The following is a 24,544-nucleotide window of genomic DNA, read 5'->3' as shown; positions in this document are numbered from 1 at the left end:
CACCAATAGTTTGATATTTTATTTGCCCTCTGCACAAAAAAATGGTACAATTAAATAAATACAATAAAAATGTATTAACCTAATATGAAATAAAGTTACTGAAAAAATATCCAAATTAGTTAAATAACCATCTCCAGATTACTTAAAAGCAGCCATAATTCCAAAAAGCACACATTTTCTTGTTTCACGTAGTAGATGCTTTTTAAACAGAAACTGAGATTTGTTTTTGCTCCATTGAAGGATCACTACCATTTCCAGTGAAAAAATGAGGGCTGAAAATGTTCCCATCTTGGTCCTGTGAAATAGTATCTAAACTAAAATCTGAGATATTCAGTATACAGCAGACTTTTATAGCATTTTTTCACCAACTAAAAAGTAGATAAAACATGCCCACATCAGAATTACCATGTTTCTACAACTATTAACTCTGACACAGTAGTACAAAATTAAAGCTTCAACTATTTTAGCCAAAAACACAATGTGGGTGAAAATATACAATAACAACTATTTTAGCCAAAAACACAATGTGGGTGAAAATATACAATAACAAGCATAATCATTCATCTTAGTACATTTCCACCATAACAGCTTTTGCTCTAAAATCTATTTTTCCTAAGGGAACTATGAAATATAGTGCTTTGACAAGCTAAAAACTACATACATTATATTGCCAAATTTACTTTATGCATTTTCAAGGTCCAATTTTTACTTCAGTATTTCAAGTGACTCTTGCATATTTTCTCTGTAACAATACACTATGGGGATTACATTAGACATTTCCATTTCATGCTGATTTTATAAAACATACAGGAAAAAATAACAGCTTTAACTTACAAAACATTACTGAAGTCTGCACAACTTTTGTTATAGAAGGGCAAATAGCTTTTCCTGATGTAAGCTTAAAAATTCAGTAGGGCTATCAAATTGGTTTATGGATCCACCTCAACTAAAAACATTAATTTTGCCAAACATAGAGCTAATAGAATTTAGTTCTGGCTCTATGGATAAAGAGTCATCAAGCAGTTCCCATGATGCATAGAACTGTAATGCTAATCCCATAAACAGCAGATTTACATTAGTCATTTGGGAGGAATTAGTTTTTGTATCTGTAATTTCATAGATAAGACTGAGATTACATTGAAGTAAGAAAATCCCTTATGGGTAAAATTAATTAACACCTGCTGCACGAGGTGATACTCCTTAATGAAGTTCATACAAATATAGCATTTACATATTCAAACAAAAAAACTAAGATATTCTTCTGTAAACAATATAAAATGTGTGCTTTGGATTAATCAATTTTAATTACAAGATGAATTAAAAAAATCTGATCTGATTGATTGATAAATTACATTGATCTGCAATTTTAATGCCTAGATTTAGTTCCCTGCACCTTTTTTTGATCAAATCAGCAGCAAAGTAAACCGGAGTTACTTTGTGGCCTGCTTGTGGCTACAGATACACATTCAGGTCGGTGCATGGAGTTCCATGAAGGCATGGCTCCACATGCTATAAAAAAATCTCACCATCAATATATAAAAAAAGACATTGAAAACACCTACACAAAGCACTTAAAATCTCCACTTCAACTTGTAAAGTGCCCACAAGATCCATGCAGTGTCAGTACATTGACACCCTGGGACTGAACAGGAATGCGCTCAAAAAGTTTTCTGTAACTTTTGCATTTATACAAAGTGGAATTGATTCCAAGAGATATATAATTGCATTTCAATTAAACCTGGAACCCAGAGCAGTATGACAGGTAAATTATAAGTTAAATCTCTTAAAGGACAGAAATAGATGCATAGAAGTGTCCTGCTCCATGTTCTGAACAAAAATCCTTTGGTACAATTATCTCCACCTCCAGTTCCTAAGTCAAACAAAATTCCTTCACAAAACTAGTGCTTTTTATATTCCCTCGAGCTAAAGTTTAACAATGCCAAGTGAACCATGCTGCAGTTTTTCCATCACCCACAAGACTGCTTAGTTTAAGAAAAAGACATTATTAAATTTCAACTACATTCTTGGTACCACTAAACAGGCAACCATTGCCATTTGTATCAGAATATACTACATATCCTGCCAGTACTAAATCAAGTTTATAACTAGTTCCCCCAAAAAAATTCTTCCTAGAAATAAAAATCTCACTCAGCAAATTTCAGTCAAAAAATCTGCATTGCATGTAAAGTTCCTCTGTAACTTTATATCCGAATTTTTGATAGAAGGCTTTGTTCTTTGGTAGACATTCTAAAGTAATTTTGTAGCAGTTGAGTTTCTTGCTGAGAAGTGTAAGGGCTGCAACTAACCTATAGCAAAAATAAATCTAGAGTTTAGAAACATGAACCATCTTCAATTATACATAATAAGGTAATTTTTTTAAAACAAGAGTGTATTACTCCAGGTAATATGGAGGCAAATCAACATGAAACATGTAATTATAATTTCATGGATAATTCAAAATTCAAGGCAAATATTTAAGATAAAAAAATAAAGTTAATTATTGAGTTAAGTCTTCATTAAAAAAAATCAACCTTTAAGTGTGGAAGAATAACTTCATTAATAAGGAAACCAAATACAGGAGGGATAAATGGGGAATATCATGAGAAGCTAGTATCCTTTACAAAAGTAAAAATGCCATTTATGTTTGACAAGTCAAATGTAATAGGACTGTGGTAATACCATAAAACCAAGAGAATTCAGATGTGGTTGTAGTATTTCAATAATTATTTAAGAGCTCAGGTGTTGCTACTGTCATATTCCATTCCCTGTTGGGTTGCAATTCCTCAAGTACAAACAACCCTACCCTATCCCCTGAAGCTATCAGTCCTCCAGAGATAAAAGTAGTCTGCTGGGATGCGACTATAATCCTATCTGCATATACATACAGGATAGCAATTAGGTAAGGCAATGCTGATTGATTCTTTCCCCAGACTAAGACAAGGTGCATGGTGGTCACTTACGTTATGAACACACCATCATTTAACCAAAATGAGCTAATATATTAAGCCTAGATTTTATCTCTATAGCTCAGTATTAATGTTACTAAGCTATAGAAGTAAAATCCCAGGCATTTATGCATAAAGGCACGTTAGCAGCCAAACAGTGAAAAGAACACCTCAACCTCAAATTAACTGCCTTTCACAATCATGATGTCTCACGATTTAAATGACTAATCTTCATGACATGATTACATTTTTACTTGTTCATTTGATTACATTGAGAGACCACATATCAAATAAGAGCAACATAGAACACTACAGCACAGGGACAGGCCCTTCAGCCCTCGATATTATGCCGAACTAATTAAATAAGTAATCAAATACCCAACTAAACTAATCCCTTCTACCCACACAATGTACGTATTCTTCCATTCCCTGCACATTTAAGAGCCTCCTGAATGCCTCTATTGTACTTGTCTCCACCTACCACCCTTGGCAGCACATTCCAGGCACCCACCACTCTGTGTAAAAAAAAAATTTGCCCTGCACACCTCCTTTGAACTTGCCCCCTCTCAGCTTAAATGCATGCCCTCTGGTATTAGACATTGTAACCCTGGTAAAGAGATACCAGCAGTTTATTCTATCTACACCTCTCATAATCTTGTAAACTTCTATCAGATCTCCCCTCAGCCTCCGCCGCTCCAGAGAAAACAATCCTAGTTTGTCCAACCTCTCCTTACAGCACATGCCCTCTAATCCAAGCAGCATCCTGGTGAACCTCTTCTGCATCCTCTCCAAAGCCTCCACTTCCTTTCTGTAATGGGGCGACCAAAACTGAATGCAATACTCCAGATGCTGCCTCACCAGAGTTTTATAAAGTTGCAATGTAACTTCCCAACTCTTGAACTCAATTCTGACCAATAAAGGCAAGCATGCCATATGCCTTCTTTACCACCCTATCAATCTATGTAGTTACTTTCAGGGAGCTATGGACTTGGACCCAAGGTCTCTCTGCACATCAACACTGTTAAGGGTCTTGCCATTAACAGTGTACTGCCCCTTTACATTTGATCTTCCAAAGTGCAACACTTCATAATTGGCCTGATTAAACTCCATCCGCCATTTCTCCGCCCATATCTGCAACTGATCTATATCCCACTCTATCCTTTGGCAGTCTTCTACGCTATCCACAACACCATCAATCTTTGTATCATCTGCAAACTTACTAACCCATCTATGTTTTCATTCAGGTCATTTATATACATCACAAACAGCTGAGGATCCTTGCGGAACACCACTAGTCACAGACCTCCAGCCAGAATAAGTCCCATCAACCACTACCCTCTGTCTTCTATGAGCCAGCCAATTCTGAATCCAAATGGCCAAGTCACCGTGGATCCCACATGTCTTGATCTTCTGGATGAGCCTGCCATGAGGGACCTCGTTGAATGCCTTACTAAAATCCATGTAGACAACATCCACAGCTCTACCTTCATCACCCCTGCCAACTCCTCAAAAAAACTCAATCAATTTAGTAAGACACAACTTGCCCCGCACAATACCTTGCTGACTGTCCCTAATTAGGCAATGGTTTTCCAAATGCTCATAAATCTATCCCTAAGAATCCTCTCCAGTAACTTCCCTACCACTGACTTGAGACTCACCAGTCTAGAGTTTCCAGGATTATCCCCATTTCCCTTCTTGAATAATGAAACAACATCAGCTACTCGCTAGTCCTCCGGGACCTCACCTGTGTCTAGAGATGACACAAAACTATTGGTCAAGGCCCTAGCCATCTCATCTCTTGCCTCTTTCAATACCTGGGGTATATCCCATTAGTCCCTGAGGGCTTATCCACTTTAATGGTCTTTAAGAGACCCAACACTACCTCCTCCTTTATGTCAAAATGCCCTAGCATATTGGCACGCTCCGTCTGATCCTCCTATCCTTCACGTCCTTCCCTTTCGTAAATACTGAAGCAAAGTACTCATTTAGGACATCTCCCACATCTTCCGCCTCCAAGCACATGTTCCCACCTTTATCCTTAAGTGGTCCTACCCGCTCCCTAGTTATCCCCTTGCTCTTGATGTATGTATGGAATGCCTTGGGATTCTCTTTAATCCTACTTGCCAAGGACTTTCCATGGCCTCTCCTAATTCCCTTTGTGAGTTCTCTTCTGGCTTCTTTATAATCAAGGGCTCTGTTTGATTTTAGCTTCCTAAACCTTACTCATTTCCTTTTTCTTCTTGACTAAATTCACCACCTCTCTCGCCATCCAAGGTTCCATTACCCCACCATCCTGGTCCTTCCTTCTTACTGGAACATACCTGTCCTGTACTCTGTGCAGTTGGTCTTTAAACACCCTCTAAATGTCAGATGTGGACTTGCCCAGAAACAGCTGTTCCCAATTAACTCTCCCTAGTTCCTGCCTAATGCTCTCGTAATTTGCCCTGCTCCAATTTAATACTCTCCTGCAAGGTCCGTACTCATCCTTAGCTATAGCCATCTTAAAACTTAAGGAGTTGTGGTCACTGTTCCCTGTTTTTCCACTGAAATGTCAGTCACCTGGCCAGGCTCATTACCAAACAACAGGTACAGTACGGCCTACCCTCTCTTGTTGAACTATCGACATTTTGATTTAAGAAACCCTCCTGGATGCACCTAACAAATTCTGCCCTGTCTAAAACTCTTGCACTAAGGAGGTCCCAGTCTACATTAGGGAAGTTGAAGTCATCCACTACAACAACCCTATTGTTTTTACACCTTTCCCAAATCTGCCTGCCTAATCTGTTCCTCAAATGTCCCAGTGGCTATTGGGAGGTCTGTAGGATAATCCCATCAGAGTGATTGCACCTTTCTTATTTTTGAGTTCTACCCATATAAACTCAGTGGATGAGCCCTCCATTATGTTCCCCTTGAGTGCAGCTGTAATATTGCCCACCCCCTTTTACCCCCTCCTCTCTTACCTAAAATATTGAAACCCTGGAACATTAAGGATTCATTCCTGTCCCTCTCTCAACCAAGCCTCTGTTATGGCCACAACATCATAGTTCCATGTACTGATCCATGCTCTGAGTTCATCACCCTTATCCATAATACTCCTAGCATTAATATACACAGCAGATGGTGTGCACATATACACAGAGAGCAGATGGTGTAAGCCTGGGGAAGAAAAATAAAATCAGGCATGAAGATTTGTGTGTTCAACCTACTCCAATAAACCAGAGTGCAAAGAAGGAGAGAAACCTTTGCAAAGGTTGTGTGCATATCTTATGGGTTACCAACTTTACACTAATTAGATAAACATTTCGCTATGGGTGGAGGAGATGACTGGCATTCCATTGATAAGGAGATGACCAAAACAAAAGGAAACAAAAATCAATGACCTGAGAAATAAATATTCTGCTATTCTTCCTTTTATATGCCTCTTCTACACTGGGAAGTCTCCATCACATTATACAAGTTGCCCGCCAAATATTTCTCAAGCTAGTTGTCATTACACATTAAGCAGACCTGATAGTACTGCTGCTTCGTAAGCATGACAATCACATATGTACAACATAAATGATATACCAATTAAGTCATTTTAGCATAACTGTAAGACAATATATGCAGAATAATTCAGAGGATTTATGGGATGCGAACCTACTTTTTAAAGAGAAATGAAGCAACCAGCAGGCCCTTCAAAGTTATCCCAACCTGGCATGAACTGTCCACATAAACTCCAACCACTGCTCCTTACTCTGGAGTCACAAAATCCAGTGGGGAGTATGGAGCAGGGTTCGAAACAGAGATTATGCTGGAGAGAAAAATTTCTATTTCTATTTGACTCCCTCAGGTAATTAAGCCTGGGGCTCCATAATAATTGCTGTCTGCAAGTTATTGTTTGATTTAGGACTAAATTGTATCCAACAGTTGTGCAGCAATTGGTGTTTCCTACAAAAGTATTGTTAACACAATAAGTGACATTTACTACCAGAGCCAACAAAACCAATGGCATTAATAGAGGCACAGTGACCAAATAGAAGAATCTGAAGCCAAAAGGGAAGGTGACTTGTACCTTTAAGTGACACTGGTTTTAGTGATTCACTAATGCAGAATTATAACTTCTTAAATTGGGAAATCAAAATGGAGTGGTATGTAGTAGCACTGAAGCTTGAAAACAGGAAAAGGAAAGACAAGGTACATAGGAAGTTTGGATTTAAAGAAAATTGTTGTTTGTAAGAATTTCAGTCTCAATGTCCAGGGAACCTTCACACTTTGCTTATAAACTTACTAAAAGCTTGAAATCTGCCTTTTTTCATCAGCATTACATTTTAAAAAAATGTAAATCTGGCACAAAAACTCCTAAGTTGAAGCATTCTTGCCTGATCTGCAAACTAATTCCATATACAGGGAGTCCCCAGGTTACAAAAGGGTTCTGTTCCTGAGAACAGTCCATAAGCCGGTTTCTCTGTAAATTGGCAACATTCATTTTCTATAGCTACCCATAGTGTATTGCTCTGCATACACTTGCTATAATCTTTCACACTAACACTACTCATAATTAAACTAATGGAATATACACTGCATCCAGTCATTAATGGATGCAATGAAACATTTTACGATTGATAAATGCTTTAAAAATGTACGGGAGAATTTGCATTATGTCAGATTTCTTTAAGTCAGGTCACTTGTAACCCGGGAATCTCTCCTTGTAATTTTGCCATCCTTGAGAACTTGGGAGCTCTAGTACCATTCCAGCAAAACCCACATGGGATTTAACAGATAAATCAGAAGGAAAGGCTGCACCTTCTGAAGTACTATTCAGAAGAGTATGAATAGACATATACCAACTTTTACAGAAGAACCAATAGGCATTGGGGAGAATATAAGCTGAAGTCAAAGGGCTGGTCCACAAAAAGCAATACAAGTAAAAGACAATAATGGAAGTTGAAAATAAAATAAAGCTACATATCATGTTATGGAGGCCAAATTGAGGATATTTAAACACCCAGATAGTTTCATAGATTCAGCCAAAATAACATTTAATATCAAAATACATACCAGATTTAAATACTTACAGTTTTCCAAGTTGCTTTCCTCTGTGTTCATCACTAACAACAACTTCTTCTATTCTCCCTCGCTAAATATGTGGGGGAAATAAGTTTAGGATCTTAAAATGTCTCACATTAGATATAGTCTAGATATAAAATTAACTATATACCCAAGGAAAATCGAGTCACTTTAAACAATGATAGCATTACTTCTTTGAGTAGCTGAACACAAAAGACCTTACATTAACCTCTGAAAAAAATGCAAGTATCAAAACACATTTACATTACATGACAATTGGGGAGTTAGAGGAAGAGGAAAGCGAAAGAGTAAGAAAGAAAACAAAAGAGCTCAATCTTCATTGATGTGCCATTTCATCAGTATGATTACAACTTCCTGTAGGCTATCAGATTCCTCACTTTTAGCTAAAATGCCTAAACTCTACCCTATTCAATTAAGTCAGCAGGACAAATACACATAGAATGTTTTGTTAACAATAATTTGCTCCAAAACTAAATTGTAAGCTCTAGTTCTTACCAAAACAATTCTGTAATATATTAGTTGAAGGCTTACCTTTGCACAGGTGTGAATAAATTTATGTTCAATTATTAGTGTTGCTGTTGCAATGACTTGTCCAACATGAGTGTCTTCAACAACAACATGATAGTAATCTCCAGTCTGCTTCATGTGTTCGAACTTTTCTGTAAAATGTTAGGAAAAAGGAAATAAAAATAATACCCAAGGTCAACATTCCAAGTCATTTTACCTTTGATCATTTGTTTATTGTAAGTACTATAGATTTAGTTACAGAACATTAAAACATCAATCACAGAACCTTATTTTAAACAAAAGGCTTTTTTTCCCCTTCCATTTTCTTAGTTGGTTTTACCCACATTACCCACTTCAGGCAAACAAAGGTAATTTCCTAAAATCAGTGACTAGGAACACAAACACGGCTTGCGATTACATATATTTTGTGAACTTTCTTCATCTTCTGGGGAGGAATGGTAAGGGAAATCCTCCCAACTCCATAATCTTAGCACAACGTGATCCTCTGAAATAATGCAAATGTCAAAAAATGTCTAAGCTACATGACGAACAGGGGTCAGGGGTGAAAAGAACAGGGTGACAGTAAAAGAAATTGAGGAGCAGAATACATCATTCATCTGCCATACATTTGCCTATTTGCATCTTCCTGGGTTGCTGCTCACTATTAACTAAAATAGAACTTTGCTATCATTTGCAAATTCTGAAATTATGGCTTTTATATCGATGGTCAGGTTGTAGACTACTACCAATCCATGAGAGATAGTGCATAGTTACTTTTAGTTTGAAGAAAGAATGGTCACTTCTATTATTTGCTTTCCAACTCTTGGCTTGTTTTGCAACCGTGCTTCTGGTAATGCCACTTCAATCCAACAGGCTTTAATTTCCACATACAGCATATATTAATGAAACTGCCCTGTCTTAACCAACCCTCCATCAAACTTATTCTTGTACACTTAAGGTGACAAACCTGGCAATTCAACAACTATATCAAATCTTAAAGAATTATGACATCAGTTTTTCTTCTTGAAACATGTGGTATGACAGAAAATTGAAAACAAATTTTCCCACATATTGAAATTAAACATACAGTTTACAGATGATTTAAGACACAGGTTTAACAATATTGAAGGACTTACTAACAGTTCAAAGTAAAATGTATGACAGTATTTGAAAGTGCTAGCCTACTTACTTATAAATACTTCAGGTTCAACATCACCTACTTTCGTTAACTGTGCAAGTACCTTGAAAAGGCCTGTAAAAATTAAAATTAAATGAGTTACATTACTGCATTAAATTAATTATCATGTTAAAGGAGAAATCCATATTAAAGCATTAGAGATGCCACAGGGGAGATTTATGAGAATATTGCCCAGTCCAGAGAAGGTTAGTTACAAGGAAAGGTTACAGGACTGGGATTCCTTTCTCTATAACAGAGTGATTTGAATCAAGGTGCACAAAATTACAAGATGCTTAAATAAACAGGAAGGATTGACAGTTTTTCCTTGGCAGTGGAGTCAATATCAGGAAGCATAGATTTGTCATTGGTACAAGATCAGAGGGGAGTGGAGAAAGATATTTTCACATACAAGCCTGGTGGGCTCTGGAGCTTACAGGTTGAATGGGTGATGTATTGCAAAAGTGCTCAGCATATTTAAAGACTACTTGAATGAGCAATTCATGAGCTGCAAATTGCAAGTCAACAGGTTGACAACTGGGAAGTTGGATTTGCCAGAGTAGTTCTTTTTCATTTGGTATGGACACAATGGACCAATGCCTTCCTCCTTTGTCCTAAACTTCTATGATCTGTGCAACTTAAGTGGCATCGTGTAAGTTGCAAATATAACCTAATTGATGCTAAGTACAAGATGGAGACACAAGAGACTGCAGATGCTGGAATCTGGAGCAACACACAAGATGCTGGAGGAACTCAGCAGGTCAGGCAGTATCTTTGGAGTATCTTTTGGGTCGAGACCCTTCATCTGGATGTTCAGTGCAGGTTATTCCCATGACTTGAATGTAATTTCTTTTAATTCAGAAAATGTCATGGAAGATAGACTACAGCAAGTAGGCACCTCATTCCGTTTTGCATTATGAAACATATTCAGAACTATAATTGAATAGGATTTGATTTAGAATGGGCATGCAATGTCCTTACAAGTAGCAGAGCAGTTCTTGGCTAGGTTTGTGCTATTGGCTTCTCTTGGCTTATTAACACCTAGGCTCTGTCAAGACTGATTTGATGTCAAAACAAGATTTGGGAGCATCCAGTAGAAGAACTTGGATGGTCTGAATGACATGCCATGGCCCTGATGTTTTTTTATCTTGAAACAATAATGATCAGCAACAAGCAAGCTTTAAGAGGTATGCTAATGTGCACTCGGCAAAATAGCATAAGGAACAGTGGAATGACTGTTGTTTATACATATTCAGATACACACACTTTTATATAAGTTTCAGATCACAACTGCCATTTACTATAACTCAGAACTATAAAGGAATATAACAAAAATTATGACAAGGGTCTAATGTGAAAAGAGCTCATCTATCCAGTTCCTACAGGATCCATAGCATGAACCTTAAACTTTAGCATATAGTGGCCCAGTGGTTATGTACTAGGTAACAGCTGCAGAATTTCAATCCAATTAATTAATCATATAATAAAAAGTTTTCAGAGGTACAGTGAATCTACCAAATTGAAAAAAAACTCTTGACTACTGTGGGGAAGAAAACTGTTGCCTTTACTCAATCTGGCCTCTATGACAAAAAACCTACAGCATTGTGGCCTCTCATTCAACTACCAATAGCAATCTGACTCACTGTTACCTTCTGAAGTACAATTAGACGTTAACAATAAATGTTAGCCTTGCTATGAACCCAGTAGACCTTTCTTTAAGTGCCCATATTTTGCTACTAAAGATGCTATTAGGATCACTTGGAGCAAGGTGGAATCATCATACAACTGTTGTATTAATTAAATAAAATACAATGGATGGGTGGGAAGAAGAATTAGATTAAAAAAAAGAAAACGCTGGAAGTTTTCAACATATTAGGCAACACGTGTGGAGAGAGAAACAGCTGATATGTTATCAAAATTAGGAAAGGTTATGAAGTCAAACAAGTTTCAGGTTGCAAAGAGGGGAAGGGGTTGGAGTAGACGGAACGTAACAAGAAACCATGGAAGAGTGAATAACACAAACAGTGGTGGTACTGTCTGAGAGAGAATGGTGAAGGACTTAACCGCAGCTGGAGATGTAAACAAAAGGAAGATAAATGAAAACAGATAAGAGAAAGAAACAAAACAGTGCCGGAACTGTGAGATACAAAATGCTGCTATCACGAAATGGTCAGCAGGTCATGTGGCATCTGTGGGGAGAGAAAACAGAATCAACATTTCAGGGTGACGATCCTTCATCAGGACTGCCATTCTCATACAAGCTAGAACAGCAAATACAGTACACTAAATTGGAAGTGCAACTGAGTCAGTGCTTCACCCAGAAGGAATGTTTGTGTTAAAACAGAAAATGATGGAATACTCAGCAGGTTGGCAGCATCAGTAGAGAAAGAAACAGAGTAATCTATGCATTCATAACTGATGAAAGGTCATTGACCAGAAAGATTAATTCTGCTTTCTCTCCACAGTTGCTGCCTGACCTGGGGAGTTTTTCTAGCATTTTCATATTTATTTCAAATTTCCAGCATCTGCAAATTTTTGCTTTTCAAAGAGCTTCTGGGTCCCTGGATGGCCCCTGAAAGGAAAAGGTGAAAGGGCAGGTTTTGTATCTCCTGCAGCAATGAGAAGGGGAGTAGATATTGATGGAGATGGCAGGGAGTGAATCAAGGAGCCACGGAGGAAACAATGTTATCAAAATACTGAAAGGGGAGGGGAAGAGAATTTGTGCCTGTTTGTGACATCATGTTGAATGTGGCAGAAATTAAAGATGACATATTGCATGTGGGGGCTGGTGAAGTAGAAGGTGAACACAGGAGGGCACCTACCTTTGCTTTAGGATGGGAGGAGAGGAAAATGGAACAGACTTAGTTGAGAATCCTGTCAAATATGGTGGAGAAGAAACCATGGTTAAGTTAGGAGGAGAACATCTTGGAAGCCCCAGTATGGATGGTCTTATCATCAGAACAGAAACAGAGAAATTGGGAGAATAGAACCAAGTCCATACAGGAATCAGGATGGAAGTCTATGGATTTATATCATATATTGATTACTACCCTAAAATATTCAAAGGTAATTGAATAGTTAGTGGTGGGTCATGTTGAAGTGAGGGCAGGATAGATTTTGTTGTCATAGCTGCCAATTTCCATGTTTGGTATAACAGTGGGAGGCAGCACCAATGAAGAAAAAGGAGGTGAGGGATGGCCTAAGTAGGACTGAAGCAAGGACTATTCTATCAATCCTACAAAGAGACAGGCATATCTTGGACCCACGCGGATTCTTATTGCTATAACTTTGAGTTGATGGAATTGAGTGAACTCAAAAAATAAGACATGTACTGTCAGAATTCAGCCAGGTGAAGGAGAACGAGGCCATTCAAGCATGGGATCCTTTGCTTCTTCCTTTAAAAGAGGTACAACCACTCCTTCTCCAATAGCACCCTGCTTTGCCAGGATAGGTTGGTGGCTAGTATCTCCATTCCCATACCATTCTGACCTCTTAGAGCCTTTGGCCCTGGCCTCTTACACAGTTTCAGCAAAACCTAAACAAGCTTGAGGTATCTCATCAGCATCTGCTGACTGGGCATGTCACAGTGCTCATGCCTCAACACTGAATTCAACTATTTCAGTTAACTAGCCTTTCCAATTTGAATTAGAACTGGTAAGCTCTGATGAAAGGGCATCTACCTGAAACATTAACTCCTCATTTTCTCTCTCCACAGACACTGTCTGATCCTATAAGCATTTCTAACATTTTCTTTTGTTTCAAATTTCCTGCAACTACAGAGTTTTGAATCTTACAATTCTGGCAATTTTTTCCACTGTCTCTCCTCTGTTCTCACTCATCTCCTCAACTTCAGACAAACAAATGTGAGTAACAATCTTTCACCACCCTTTCTCAATCAGCAGCACCACCATTTGTGTCATTCAGCCTCGCAGTCTTCACACCACCTGACACTTTTTTGTTCTCTTCACTTCTCCCCATTCGCTGCAACACAAAACAAGTTTAATTCCTAATTTTTTTGGTTCTGATGAAAGGTCATAGGACTCAAACTTCAATTCTGCTTCTCATTTCACAACTGCCTGACATGCTGAGTATTTTCTACATTTACAGCTATTTGTTGGACGTACAAGATGACTCGGTACTATCCTCTTCCCAAAGGAGCGTCCAAGAAAATTAGTACATATCTTGGACTGAAACTGAACCAGTAGTAACTACTTCAGTATCTTCTCTCATAACCTAAAATACATGTGCTATTCTGCAGCTGAAATAAAATCCAAGAGAACTATGTGGACCTGGCATTGTAAATAGCCACTGGGGATAGCAAAGAAAGACTGCAAGTAATTTTTCTTGATTATGACATGTATCATATATATGAGCTGAGCATATGAACAGGAAAAGAGGATGAAAAAATAAACTGTTCAACAGAAAAATCCTTATTTGCATAAACACATTCAACATGCGAAATATCTGCTATTCAAAATAATTGCAAAAAATTGGACTGTGAAAGAGCATTTGAAAATTGGTCAAACCCATTTTTAAAAATTAGCTCAATAGATTCTTTGTTTAAAAGTGGAACACGTCAGTAAAAGTTGCATTCATAAGCCATCAGTATTAACGTACATCTGTTAGTAACTAATAGATTACAGTTTAAATAGTACCTCTGTTGAAGTCTGCAGTACAGAGAGGCCTCAGAATGAGTCCATCCCCTGGGCTGATCGGGGAAATTTCAGGCGAGAATTTTACCATATTCTGACTCCAGTCCAGCTCACTCAACAAGGTGGGATCAAACAAGGGTGTATCGTCAAGAATCATGGCTGAAGCAGCACATAAACAATACACTGTTTAAAGAAAAATATAAAACATTAAAAACTTTTTTGAGATATTCCAGATATACCCATATACAGTCAAGAAAAAAATGTGATTTTTAAAAAATATGACTTTAAAAAAAAGTGATTTCTTTTTGGTTGTGATTCCTGATAACCGCAAGACAGACTGAGTTCTAAAATAATAAATTCTCATGGTAATTAAATTTGAGGAGTGACTGTCACCTTATAATAGCATTTTTCCACACTACAGCAAACATCACTTGAGTTGTTTAATAAACACAACAGACAATTTCAATTAGGTAACAATAATATGCCGACTAGTCATAGAATCGTACAACATAAAAATGGGCCCTTTGGCTCACCACATCCATGTCTATCTTTTCGCACACCTGCACTAACTTCATATACCCACACTAGGACTGTTATTCTACTTTGCTTCGCCTATTTAAGCGCCTGTCTAAATCTTTAAGCATAGTGATTGTATTTGACTATACCACCTCCTCTGGCAGTGAGCTGCAGTTATCAACCACTCTCTGTGTAAAAAAAACCTTTCAAACTCCTCAAATTCCCTTTAAAACTCCTCCTTCTCACCTTAAACCTGTGCGCTCTCGTTTTCTGATGCGGACCATGGGAAAAAGATTTTGACCATCTACCATATCTCATAATCTTCTATGATCATGATCATAATCATAATCTCAATCTCATACCTCTCATAATCTTAGATACTTTTACCAGGTTCACCCCTCAGCCTCCTTCGCTCCGGGGAAAACAAGAACAGACTATCCAATCTCTCCCCATAACTAAAGTTCCCCAATCCAGGCAACATCCTGGTGAACTTCCTCTGCGCTCTCCCCAGCCAATTACATCCTTCTTATAGTGCGGCAACCAGAACTGCACAATACTCCATGTGCTGTCGAACCAGTGTTTTGTAAAATTGAAACATAGTATCCTATTTTTATATTCTTCATTGCAAGGTATGAAGACAAGCACGCCAATATGCCTTTTTTCACCACCCTATCTAGCTGCGTTGGATTTTCAGGGAACTAAGGACTTGAACACCAAGGTCCCTCTGTTCATCAACATTCCTTAGTGCCCTTTACTGTATATATCCTACCCCTATTTGATTTCCCAAAGCACATCACCTCACACTTGCTAGGACTTAATTCCATCTGCCAACACTAAGCCCAACTCTCCATCTGATGTATATCCTGTTGTAGCCTTAGACAACCTTCCTTGTCATTCATAACACCACCAACTTTTGTGTCATCTGCAAACTTACCAATCATACCTCCTGCATTCACGTCCAAGTTGCTAATATTTTATCACAAACTAATCTTTGTGGCACACCACTGATCACAGATCTCCAATCAGAAAAGCATCCTTCCACCACTGCCTTCTATCATCAAGCCAATTTTGGATCCAATCAACCAGCTTGCATTGGATCCCATGTGCTTTAACCTCCTAGACCAGCCTATCAAGCATGACTTTCTCAAATGCCTTACTGAAGTCCATATATACAAGGTCTAATGCCCTATCTTCATCAGTCTTGTTAGTTACCTCTTCGAGAAACTCGGTCAAATTAATGAGGCAGGATTTCACCTGCACAAAGCCATGCTGATTATCCCTGTGCATCCCTGCCTTTGCAAATGTACATAAATCCCATTCAATCCTATCCTTCGGATTTTCTCCAATAATTTCTCTACCACTGGCGCAAGGCTCGTGGGCCTGTTCTTACCTAGCTTATCCTTGCTACCCTTTTTAAATAAAGGAACAGCATTAACTATCCCCCAGTCTTTTAGCACCTCACCTGTGGCCGCTGAAGATGGAGAAATCTCCATCAGAGCCCCAGCTATCTCCTCCCTTGTTTCCCACAGCAACCTGGGATAGATTTCATCTGGCTCTGGGATTATCAACTCTAATGTGCCCCTAACATCTAACACCACCTTCTTAGTACAGACCTGCTCCACATTATCCATTTACCCTTCCCTGAACTCACTATCTTCCTTGTTCTTCTCCTTGGTGAATACAGATAAGTATTCAGATAGTGCCTTGCTCTACATATGGGTTACCCCTTTGGCTTCTAAGGAAACCCTCTCTTTCCTTGGCTCCCCTCTTGCTCCTGATATTGTTATAGAATGCCTTCGGATTCTCCTTAATCTCATTTGCCAAGGATATTTCATGGCCCTTTCTTAAGTTCTCTCCTACATAGGGTCATAGAGCTGTACAGCACAGAAAGGGGCCCTTTAGCCCTAATTGTCCATGCCTATCATGACATCCATCTTCGCTAATCTCATTTGCCCACATTAGGCCCACATCCCTCTACTACTTTTCTATCCAGGTAGCTACCTAAATGCCTTTTACATGCTGAAATTATATCTGCCTCTATCACCTCCTCTGGCAGCTCATTCCAATATAACCACCACCTCAGTGTGAAAAACTTCTCCCCTTTCACCTTTAAAACAATACCCTCTAATTTTAGACCTCCCACCCTAGGAAACAGACTCTACCCACCCCTTTTATGCCCCTCATAATTTTATAAATCTCTATAAAGATCACCCCTCAGCCTCCTATGTTCAAGGGAGAATAAACTCAGCCTATCAAACCGCTCCTTATAGTTAAAGCATTCCTTTGAAGGCAACATCCTGCTGAATCTTCTGCACTACTACCACATCCTTTCTGTGGTGTGGAAACCAGAAATGACAGCCCAATGCCTCAGACTATGAAGGCAATCATTCCAAATGTCTTCTTCACTACCTTATCCACCTGCGTTGCCATATTTAGGGAGCTATGAACTTGCACCCAAGGTCCCTTTGTACATCAACACTTCTGAGGTACTGTTGACTCATACATACTTTATACTCCTCAAGAGACTCCTTCAATCCCATTCTTCTATACCTACCATATATTTCCTATTTTCTCCTGATCAAATCATCAATATGTATCAGCATCCAAGGGTCCTTAATTTTGCCATCTTTGCTTTTCACCCTTATCAGAACATGTCAATATATTGAGATATTGCAAATGCAAAACAAACTGACTGGGTTCGACACATAATTCAATTATTCTCACAGTTGTAATGTTTATTTTAAAGTAAAAGTGAACAGTTCATTTCAGTTACCAGTTGCACTCTCCAAGAAAAATATTTTCTATAAACATCTTTTGCTAATTTAAAAATAATTGGACTTCATTCAAATGTTTCCAAATTTAGGTCAATATGGACTTCACCCTGGATGAAATTTCCATACAAGAACACAATAGAAGGAATAGGCCACTTGGCCCCTCAGGTCTGCTCTGCCATTCAATATGACCATTGGCCTCAACTCCTCTTCTGTGCCAGTTCTTCATAACCCTAAATTCCTAGTCCAATTGTGGATATTCCAAAAATATTCCAAATCTTTAATTTTTCTAGATTTCCATTTAAATGAATCATGGGTATGTTCAAGTATTTCTGTTCATTGCCATTTTGAATTTGATGCATTGTGCTTGTGCTTTACATCCCGAGAGAAAAGTCCAAGTGATAGTGCTGTTCATAGTGATAATGGAGAGAAAGCATGTAATGCTTACAATTGTGAAAAAAGCTGTAATTCTACAAAAATTAGATAAGGGTGATTCAGTGCGCATTGTGAGGGAACATTTCAGTGTTGGTAATGCAATATAGATGATAGCATAGAACTTTCATGTTGCCTCTTGATAAGAGCGCTTCCAGTAAGCATACTGCTAAGCAAAGAACTATGCATGAAGCTAAATTAACTGACTTTGATACACTTGTTTGTGAGTGGTTTAAGAAAAATCGCAGTGAAGATCTACCTGTATTTGGTCTATTATTGTGTAAAGAGGTCAAAAAACTTCATCAGGATTTGCTATTTAGTGAGCCCACAGTTTGTGACTGGATGGTTGCAAAAATTTATATTGTGTTCTATCCAAGGGAAACTAATCGAGCATGTTCTATCCAAGGGAAACTAATCGAGCAGAAACCAAACTTTATGAAATGTATTATTTGACTGTTAATGAGGCCAATAAATAAAAGTTTCTTAAAAGTTTAATTTGGTTTCATAATATTTCTTTACTTATACTTCAAGGCACACAAAAACACCACTGTTAAACATTTCTAACAATCAGCATCTGTAATCCAAATGACCTGGGGAATTCAAATCAGAAATCTTCTGATGTATTTTACTCTCCCATTATTCACTGGCATCCAAAAATCAAGTATATAACTACGTTTGAAATCTGTAACTATTAACGATTAACATTTAAAGAGTTACTATTGTAACTCTAGATGGTAACATAAAATATACAATCATTTTGCAAATCATACGACTGATGCTGACGCCGTAATTCAAGTCCTGTGATAAAAATAAAGAATTTTTGTCTAATGTTTCGTGACCTATTGGCTCCTTAACTCTGCTATGGTACATTAAAGGTTTTAAACAAGACACAAATCATATCCAGCTTAACTGATTACATTTGTTCCATTTAATCTACACCTAATATGTTGTGGGAATCACCAGATTACCCAAGTATCGTGGGATTTAAATAAACAGAGGAAAAAATATTGTTGATAGCGTGAGATACAAAACATTCTCTTTTATTTCTAAATTTCCAGAAACTATAGTGTTCTGTATCTCAGTTCCTGCTTTGTTTCCTGGACCAGGATTTCCAGAATAATGGAACAACACACAAAAGGCTGGGGGAACTCAGTGGGTCAGGCAGCATCTACAGAGGGAAATGGATGGTGGACATTTCAGATCAAGACACTTCATTTGGATTTCCCGAAACAATGGTTGCTTCCTTTAGCTATGGACATTATGTAGTTTTCCATATCCCAGCAGCCTCTGGCTTCCAGAGGATTAGAAACAGACTGCTCTGTTCTGTTGCCCAGGATGTTCTTGCAGGCTTTGGTTCTCTTAAGTACTCCACCATCACTTCCACCTCTGCAGGGACGGGCTTAGCCACTGGGATAATAGGTAGCATGTGTTATACCTATAGGGGCATTAGTGAGAAGGAAAAAGTCTATTACCATCACCCCTATTATTGTCCTTTGTAAGCAATGGGTTGGAAAGATTTCTGTTGCTTGGACAAGTCTAAGATTTCTGCTATTCTACTAAAAGAGTGGTATTTATTGTGTGAAAGTGCTCAGCAAGAATCTGAATGCATTCAGAGGACTACTGGCTAGTCTTTCCATGAAGACATCATTACAAAGGCAAGGCACTTGTACTCCATAGAGATGCCTTCAAACTTTCTCCAAGAGTGTTTGATCCATCTGAAACACCCATTACCACCTTGCATATTCTTTGCTGCTGCTCCAAATATTCAATGATGCACCCTCCCTCGCCAACTCCCCTCACCCCACTCCAAAATGCTAGATCTGTACAAATCCAATGCAGGATTTCCATTGTTTCCCATATTAAATAGTTGCTCCCTTTCACATGTGACGTGATTCACCAAATGATAAAACAAATAGCTTTTACTAAGACTGCTGAACTGCATATATCTAGCGCATGCATAACCGTGATGGTGCACCCACAAAGTGGATGATTTCCTGAGGAATACTCGGTCTCTTCCTTCTGCTGCATTGACAATTACTGGGCCAGTGGAAGGTAAGAAATATGACAGGAGGAATGGAAAAAGGCATTATGCAAATGAAAACTGTTATCACTTGTGTGAATGTTGTACACAATGTAGCTAGTTGATGCATAATTTTTTTTTCATTCATTCAAGGGATGTGAGTCAGCATTTAATTGCCCATCCCTAGGTACTCTTGACAAGATGGTGGTGAGCTGCTTTCTTGAACTGCTGCAGTTCTTGACGTGTGGGTATACCCACAATGCTGTTAGAGAGGGGAGGGAGTACCAGGATCTTGACCAAGCAACAGTAAAGGAATGGTGACATATTTCCAGGTCAGGATGGTGTGTGGCTTGGAGGGAAACTTACAGGTTGTGGAGTTCCCATGCTTTTGCTGTCCTTGTCCTTCTAGCTGGTAGAGGTCATGGGTTTGTAAGATACCATCTAAGGAGCTTTGGTGAGCTGCTGCAGTGCATCCTGTAGGTGCTACAAAGTGCTGTGACTTTGTGGTCACAACACTTTGTACATCAGTGGTGGTGAGTGAATGGTTGTGGATAGGGTGTCCATCAAGCAGGCTGCTACGTCCTGTGTGGTGTGGAGCTTCTTGAGCGTCCTTGAAGCTGCATTCATCCAGCTAGGCAGCGTAGAGTATTCTGTCATACTCTTGACTTGAGCCTTGAAGATGGTGGACAGGCTTTGAGAAGTTAGGAGGTAAGTTACTACAGGATTCCCAGCCTCTCATTTTTGTGGCTGTGTCTACTACCTCTAGCCTTTTTGTTTATATGCCAGCTTCATCTTCAGCAAATAGGATATCCCTGCAGGTGCTTACACCTGCAGCCATGATCTTCAGTGAGCTGTCCATGAACTTTGGTAGCCTTTGCAGTAAGCATTTGAAACAATCAAACGTCATGCTTGGGCAATGCGATTTCAAATGCCAAAGGCAAAATTGGGCTATGTACTTTGTCTTCAATTGGGTTATGTACTTTGTCACTCATTGCCTGGGAATCCCAGAAATAAAATTTTAATCCCATGTTTAAAGTTTAACCAGTTCTGACAAACACTGCAGAAAATTTTGGCTCCTCACCAACTACTATCAAGAAGTTACAGACAAAATCTTATGTTCATTTCCACAAAAAAAAAAGCCCTTTCACATGAACTTAGTTCATAAATGCATCTATTCTAAATTACAGCCCTTGGCAGATGCTAAGGAGCAACTACAATTACAAAAACAATGAAAGCTTTTATCAAGTAATTGCACATCTTACACAATTGCCTGTAGTAAATGTAGGATATCCTTTTTCACATGTGAAAAGTAGTCATCTGGTAGGTTGCGTGAGAATATGCAACTCACATTCCAACACTATGTCCATATAAGCAAGACCTTGCTATGCTCATGCCTCACCAGGACAGTAGCACACTGGAAGTGGGCATGCCAGGACGGGCACATTCCACTTCTGGTCATTCCCACAAGCCACTAGTTAGGTTCTGTATGTGCTTTACATGGCTGGGACAGCTGCTAGGCCAACTTTGACGTAACATGGTGTAAACCAGGTCAGGAGCATCTTGGGGCTGTGGAATGCCAGGAACAGTTACCACCAGGGCCAGTTACCACCAAGGCAGGGGCAGGGCCACAGTGACACTCAGTGGGGCCAGGTGCAGTGGCACGTCAGCACCCAGCCAGCCAACACCAGAGGCACGCAGTGTGCAAGGGGCACAGTGACAACCAGTGGGGCCAGGTGCAGTAGCACATCAGCCCCCATCCAGCCAACACCAGAGGCACCCAGCATGCAAGGGGCACAGTGACAAGCAGTGGGCCAAGTGCAGTGGCACATCAGCACCCACCCAGCCAACATCAGAGGCACCCAGCATGCAAGGGGCACAGTGACAAGCAGTGGGCCAGGTGCAGTGGCACATTAGCATCCAGCCAGCCAACACCAGAGGCACCCAGCATGCAAGGGGCACAGTGACAACCAGTGGGGCCAGGTGCAGTGGCACATCAGCCCCCATCCAGCCAACACCAGAGGCACCCAGCATGCAAGGGGCACAGTGACAAGCAGTGGGCCAAGTGCAGTGGCACATCAGCACCCACCCAGCCAACATCAGAGGCACCCAGCATGCAAGGGGCACAGTGACAAGCAGTGGGCCAGGTGCAGTGGCACATTAGCATCCAGCCAGCCAACCAACACCAGAGGCACCCAGCATGCAAGGGGCACAGTGACAACCGGTGGGGCCAGGTGCAGGGGCACATCAGCACCCAGCCAGCCAACACCAGAAGCACGCAGTGTGCAAGGGGCACAGTGACACTCTGGCAGCTGGCGTGCCAGAGGCAGGGGCACGATGGCACCCGGCAAGGCCAAGTGGCAGAGGGGGCGCCGGGACGGGCCTCTCACTATTTCTGGCCATGTTTTGTACGGGCCTGGCTTGGCTCTATAGCCGGGACTCAGCCGCCGGGCCAACTTTGGCACAACTTCGTACGAGCCGGACTCGGAACGACGGTTGGGGGGGGGGGGGGGGGGGGGGTGGTCCCGGGGCCACGGCGGCCCACGAAGCCGAGCCGGGGCGAAGCGGCAGGCCGCTGAACAAAGTGCCGGGAACTCCCTACAAAAGTCGAGGCCGCACACTCACCCTCCCGCGATTCACTGCTCTTCCGCCGGCTCTCGATCCGGATGAACGCCCCACGGGAGGAGTTTTAACCGTCCTCCGCTGACGTGGCAGAAGGCGGGAGCAGGCAGCGACGTGATGACGTAGGTGTGGAGAGCGTGAGGCGAGCCCGGGAGCACTGCGGTGCAACCGGCGCTGTGCAACCTTGAGGAGAGCAACGCTGGCCTTCACATATTGATGCTCTTGAGCAAACTGGGTATTTAATGGTTGCGCCAAGTCTGACACTTTGAGCGAAGCCTGCGATTGCATTGCAAATAGATACCTTATCTTGCTTGTACCTTTGGCAGTCCTGGTCATTGTGCATGCATCAGGAAACCTGTCTAGTAAAATATAATATTCAATTTTTGCCAATGGAGTACTGCACCAATGTGAGGTTACTATTGTTTCACAGCTTGGTTAAATAACGCACTAGTTTACCCCGAAACGTTGACCGCCTGCTTTTCTCCACGGATGCTGCCTGGCCTGCTGAGTTCTTCCAGTATTATCGTGTTTTTCATCTGGATTCCAGCATCTGCAGTCCTTTGTTTCTCTAGTTTAACTTTTGTAACTTACGACATTACAGAAGCAAGGTAATAGCTTCCCCGGGCCTTTTAAGCTTCCTGCTGCTGCTCAGGGATAGAATTTTAATCCAAAATCACAGTAATGCTTGAAATCTGAAATGAAAATACTTCCCAGGGAGAGAGAAGCATATGTGATAAGCTTTAATCAGACTTAGAAAAAGTTTGGACATAAACTTTTCTCTTAAAATTTACTTAAGGGAATGAAATATCAGGGTAGAAGGCTGAAAAGGCTGTGTGTCAAAAGGGATAATGGTGCAAGGGGAAAGGAGTGATCAAAAAAATTAAGGACTTTATAGTTGCAAATTGTAGTAGTAGAATAACTGGATGAAATTGTTGAATTCATTGGCTTGGATTCTGCGGAGTATTGCCTTCCACAGGCAGCCACTGTTCTGATTCACCAGTGCCCGAATGTACCTGGCTTGGATCCACAAGGCGGAATTTACTTGCGGATTGTCTACAGGACCCAGATGACAAGGCACTGCATGATGCCAAGGAACTGGCTGGCCCAAGAAACTGCTGAGTACGCCTTTATCTTCTTTTTAAATTGAAATTCAGAAGCATTCAAAAATTATCAAAATGAAAGGAAAAAAATAAAAGATTCAAAACACATTTTATAAAGTTAAGCCTAAAATACTTAAAATTACATAAATAATTACAACAAACACTTTAAATCATATTATTTGTTAACTTCAACAAATTCTTTGATGCATACCTACTTTTTAGATTGCTAACTGCTTTATAAAGGGTAAGTTACTTGCTAAATTCAGTTTGTTGACAAGTGTCTCTCCTAAATCATTTGGGGTTAGTTTTATAATATACCAGGCCTTTTATCTCAAGCATGTACAAGGCTTCTCATCTATTTAGTTCCAAAGAACTCCATCTCCTTTTCTACTATATTTTTTTCCAATAGCATCATTTACTGAGCTACTTTCTTCAAATCCTTTCCTGAAAATTGAAATCTTGCTGAAATTTGGCTTTAAGGTATATCAGCAGCATTAATTTCCTCATCCAATAGATGCTGCTTTGATCACTGATCCCAAATGTTCTCTGTATGGAGATCATATCAGCAGGACCACTGCTAATGAATGCATCAACAGCATCCTGTACTTCTCTGGCACCTTCAATATAGATGACATTCCAACACACAAGAGAAAATTGACAATCAAAATTTGCCACCAAACCTATAAGGAGACGGTGGAACAATCGTTCAAAAGATTAGTGAAGGAGGTCTTCAGGAGC

At 39.9% G+C, this 24,544-nt stretch overlaps 1 protein-coding gene across 1 annotated transcript; it reads right to left on the bottom strand.

Annotated features, from left to right (window-relative positions):
* Positions 1-4: 4 nt before the first annotated feature.
* Positions 5-22,772, bottom strand: gnpnat1 (glucosamine-phosphate N-acetyltransferase 1). Its single transcript, XM_052018837.1, has 6 exons — positions 22,710-22,772; positions 14,352-14,531; positions 9,712-9,774; positions 8,547-8,674; positions 8,003-8,064; positions 5-2,306 (listed from the first exon to the last, which is right to left on the bottom strand). The coding sequence occupies exons 2-6, from the start codon at positions 14,503-14,505 to the stop codon at positions 2,159-2,161; spliced, it is 555 nt and encodes a 184-aa protein (XP_051874797.1). The 5' UTR covers positions 14,506-14,531; positions 22,710-22,772; the 3' UTR covers positions 5-2,158.
* Between the last annotated feature and the right edge of the window lie 1,772 nt (positions 22,773-24,544).

This window comes from Pristis pectinata, chromosome 1 (assembly GCF_009764475.1).
Source record: "Pristis pectinata isolate sPriPec2 chromosome 1, sPriPec2.1.pri, whole genome shotgun sequence".
NCBI lineage: Eukaryota > Metazoa > Chordata > Chondrichthyes > Rhinopristiformes > Pristidae > Pristis > Pristis pectinata.
The sequence above is the reverse complement of the archived record's forward strand: the minus strand, read 5'-3'. Positions and strand labels throughout refer to the sequence as shown.

What these genes read in the sequence shown, in the direction of transcription:
- gnpnat1 (XM_052018837.1), bottom strand. Translation starts at nt 14,505, where the DNA reads ATGATTCTTGACGATACACCCTTGTTTGATCCCACCTTGTTGAGTGAG. An exon ending in TACTGCAGACTTCAACAGAG is followed by an intron (nt 9,775 to 14,351) that starts GTACTATTTAAA and finishes TAATTTTTACAG; the next exon opens with GCCTTTTCAAGGTACTTGCA. An exon ending in TTATTCACACCTGTGCAAAG is followed by an intron (nt 8,065 to 8,546) that starts GTAAGCCTTCAA and finishes CCACATATTTAG; the next exon opens with CGAGGGAGAATAGAAGAAGT.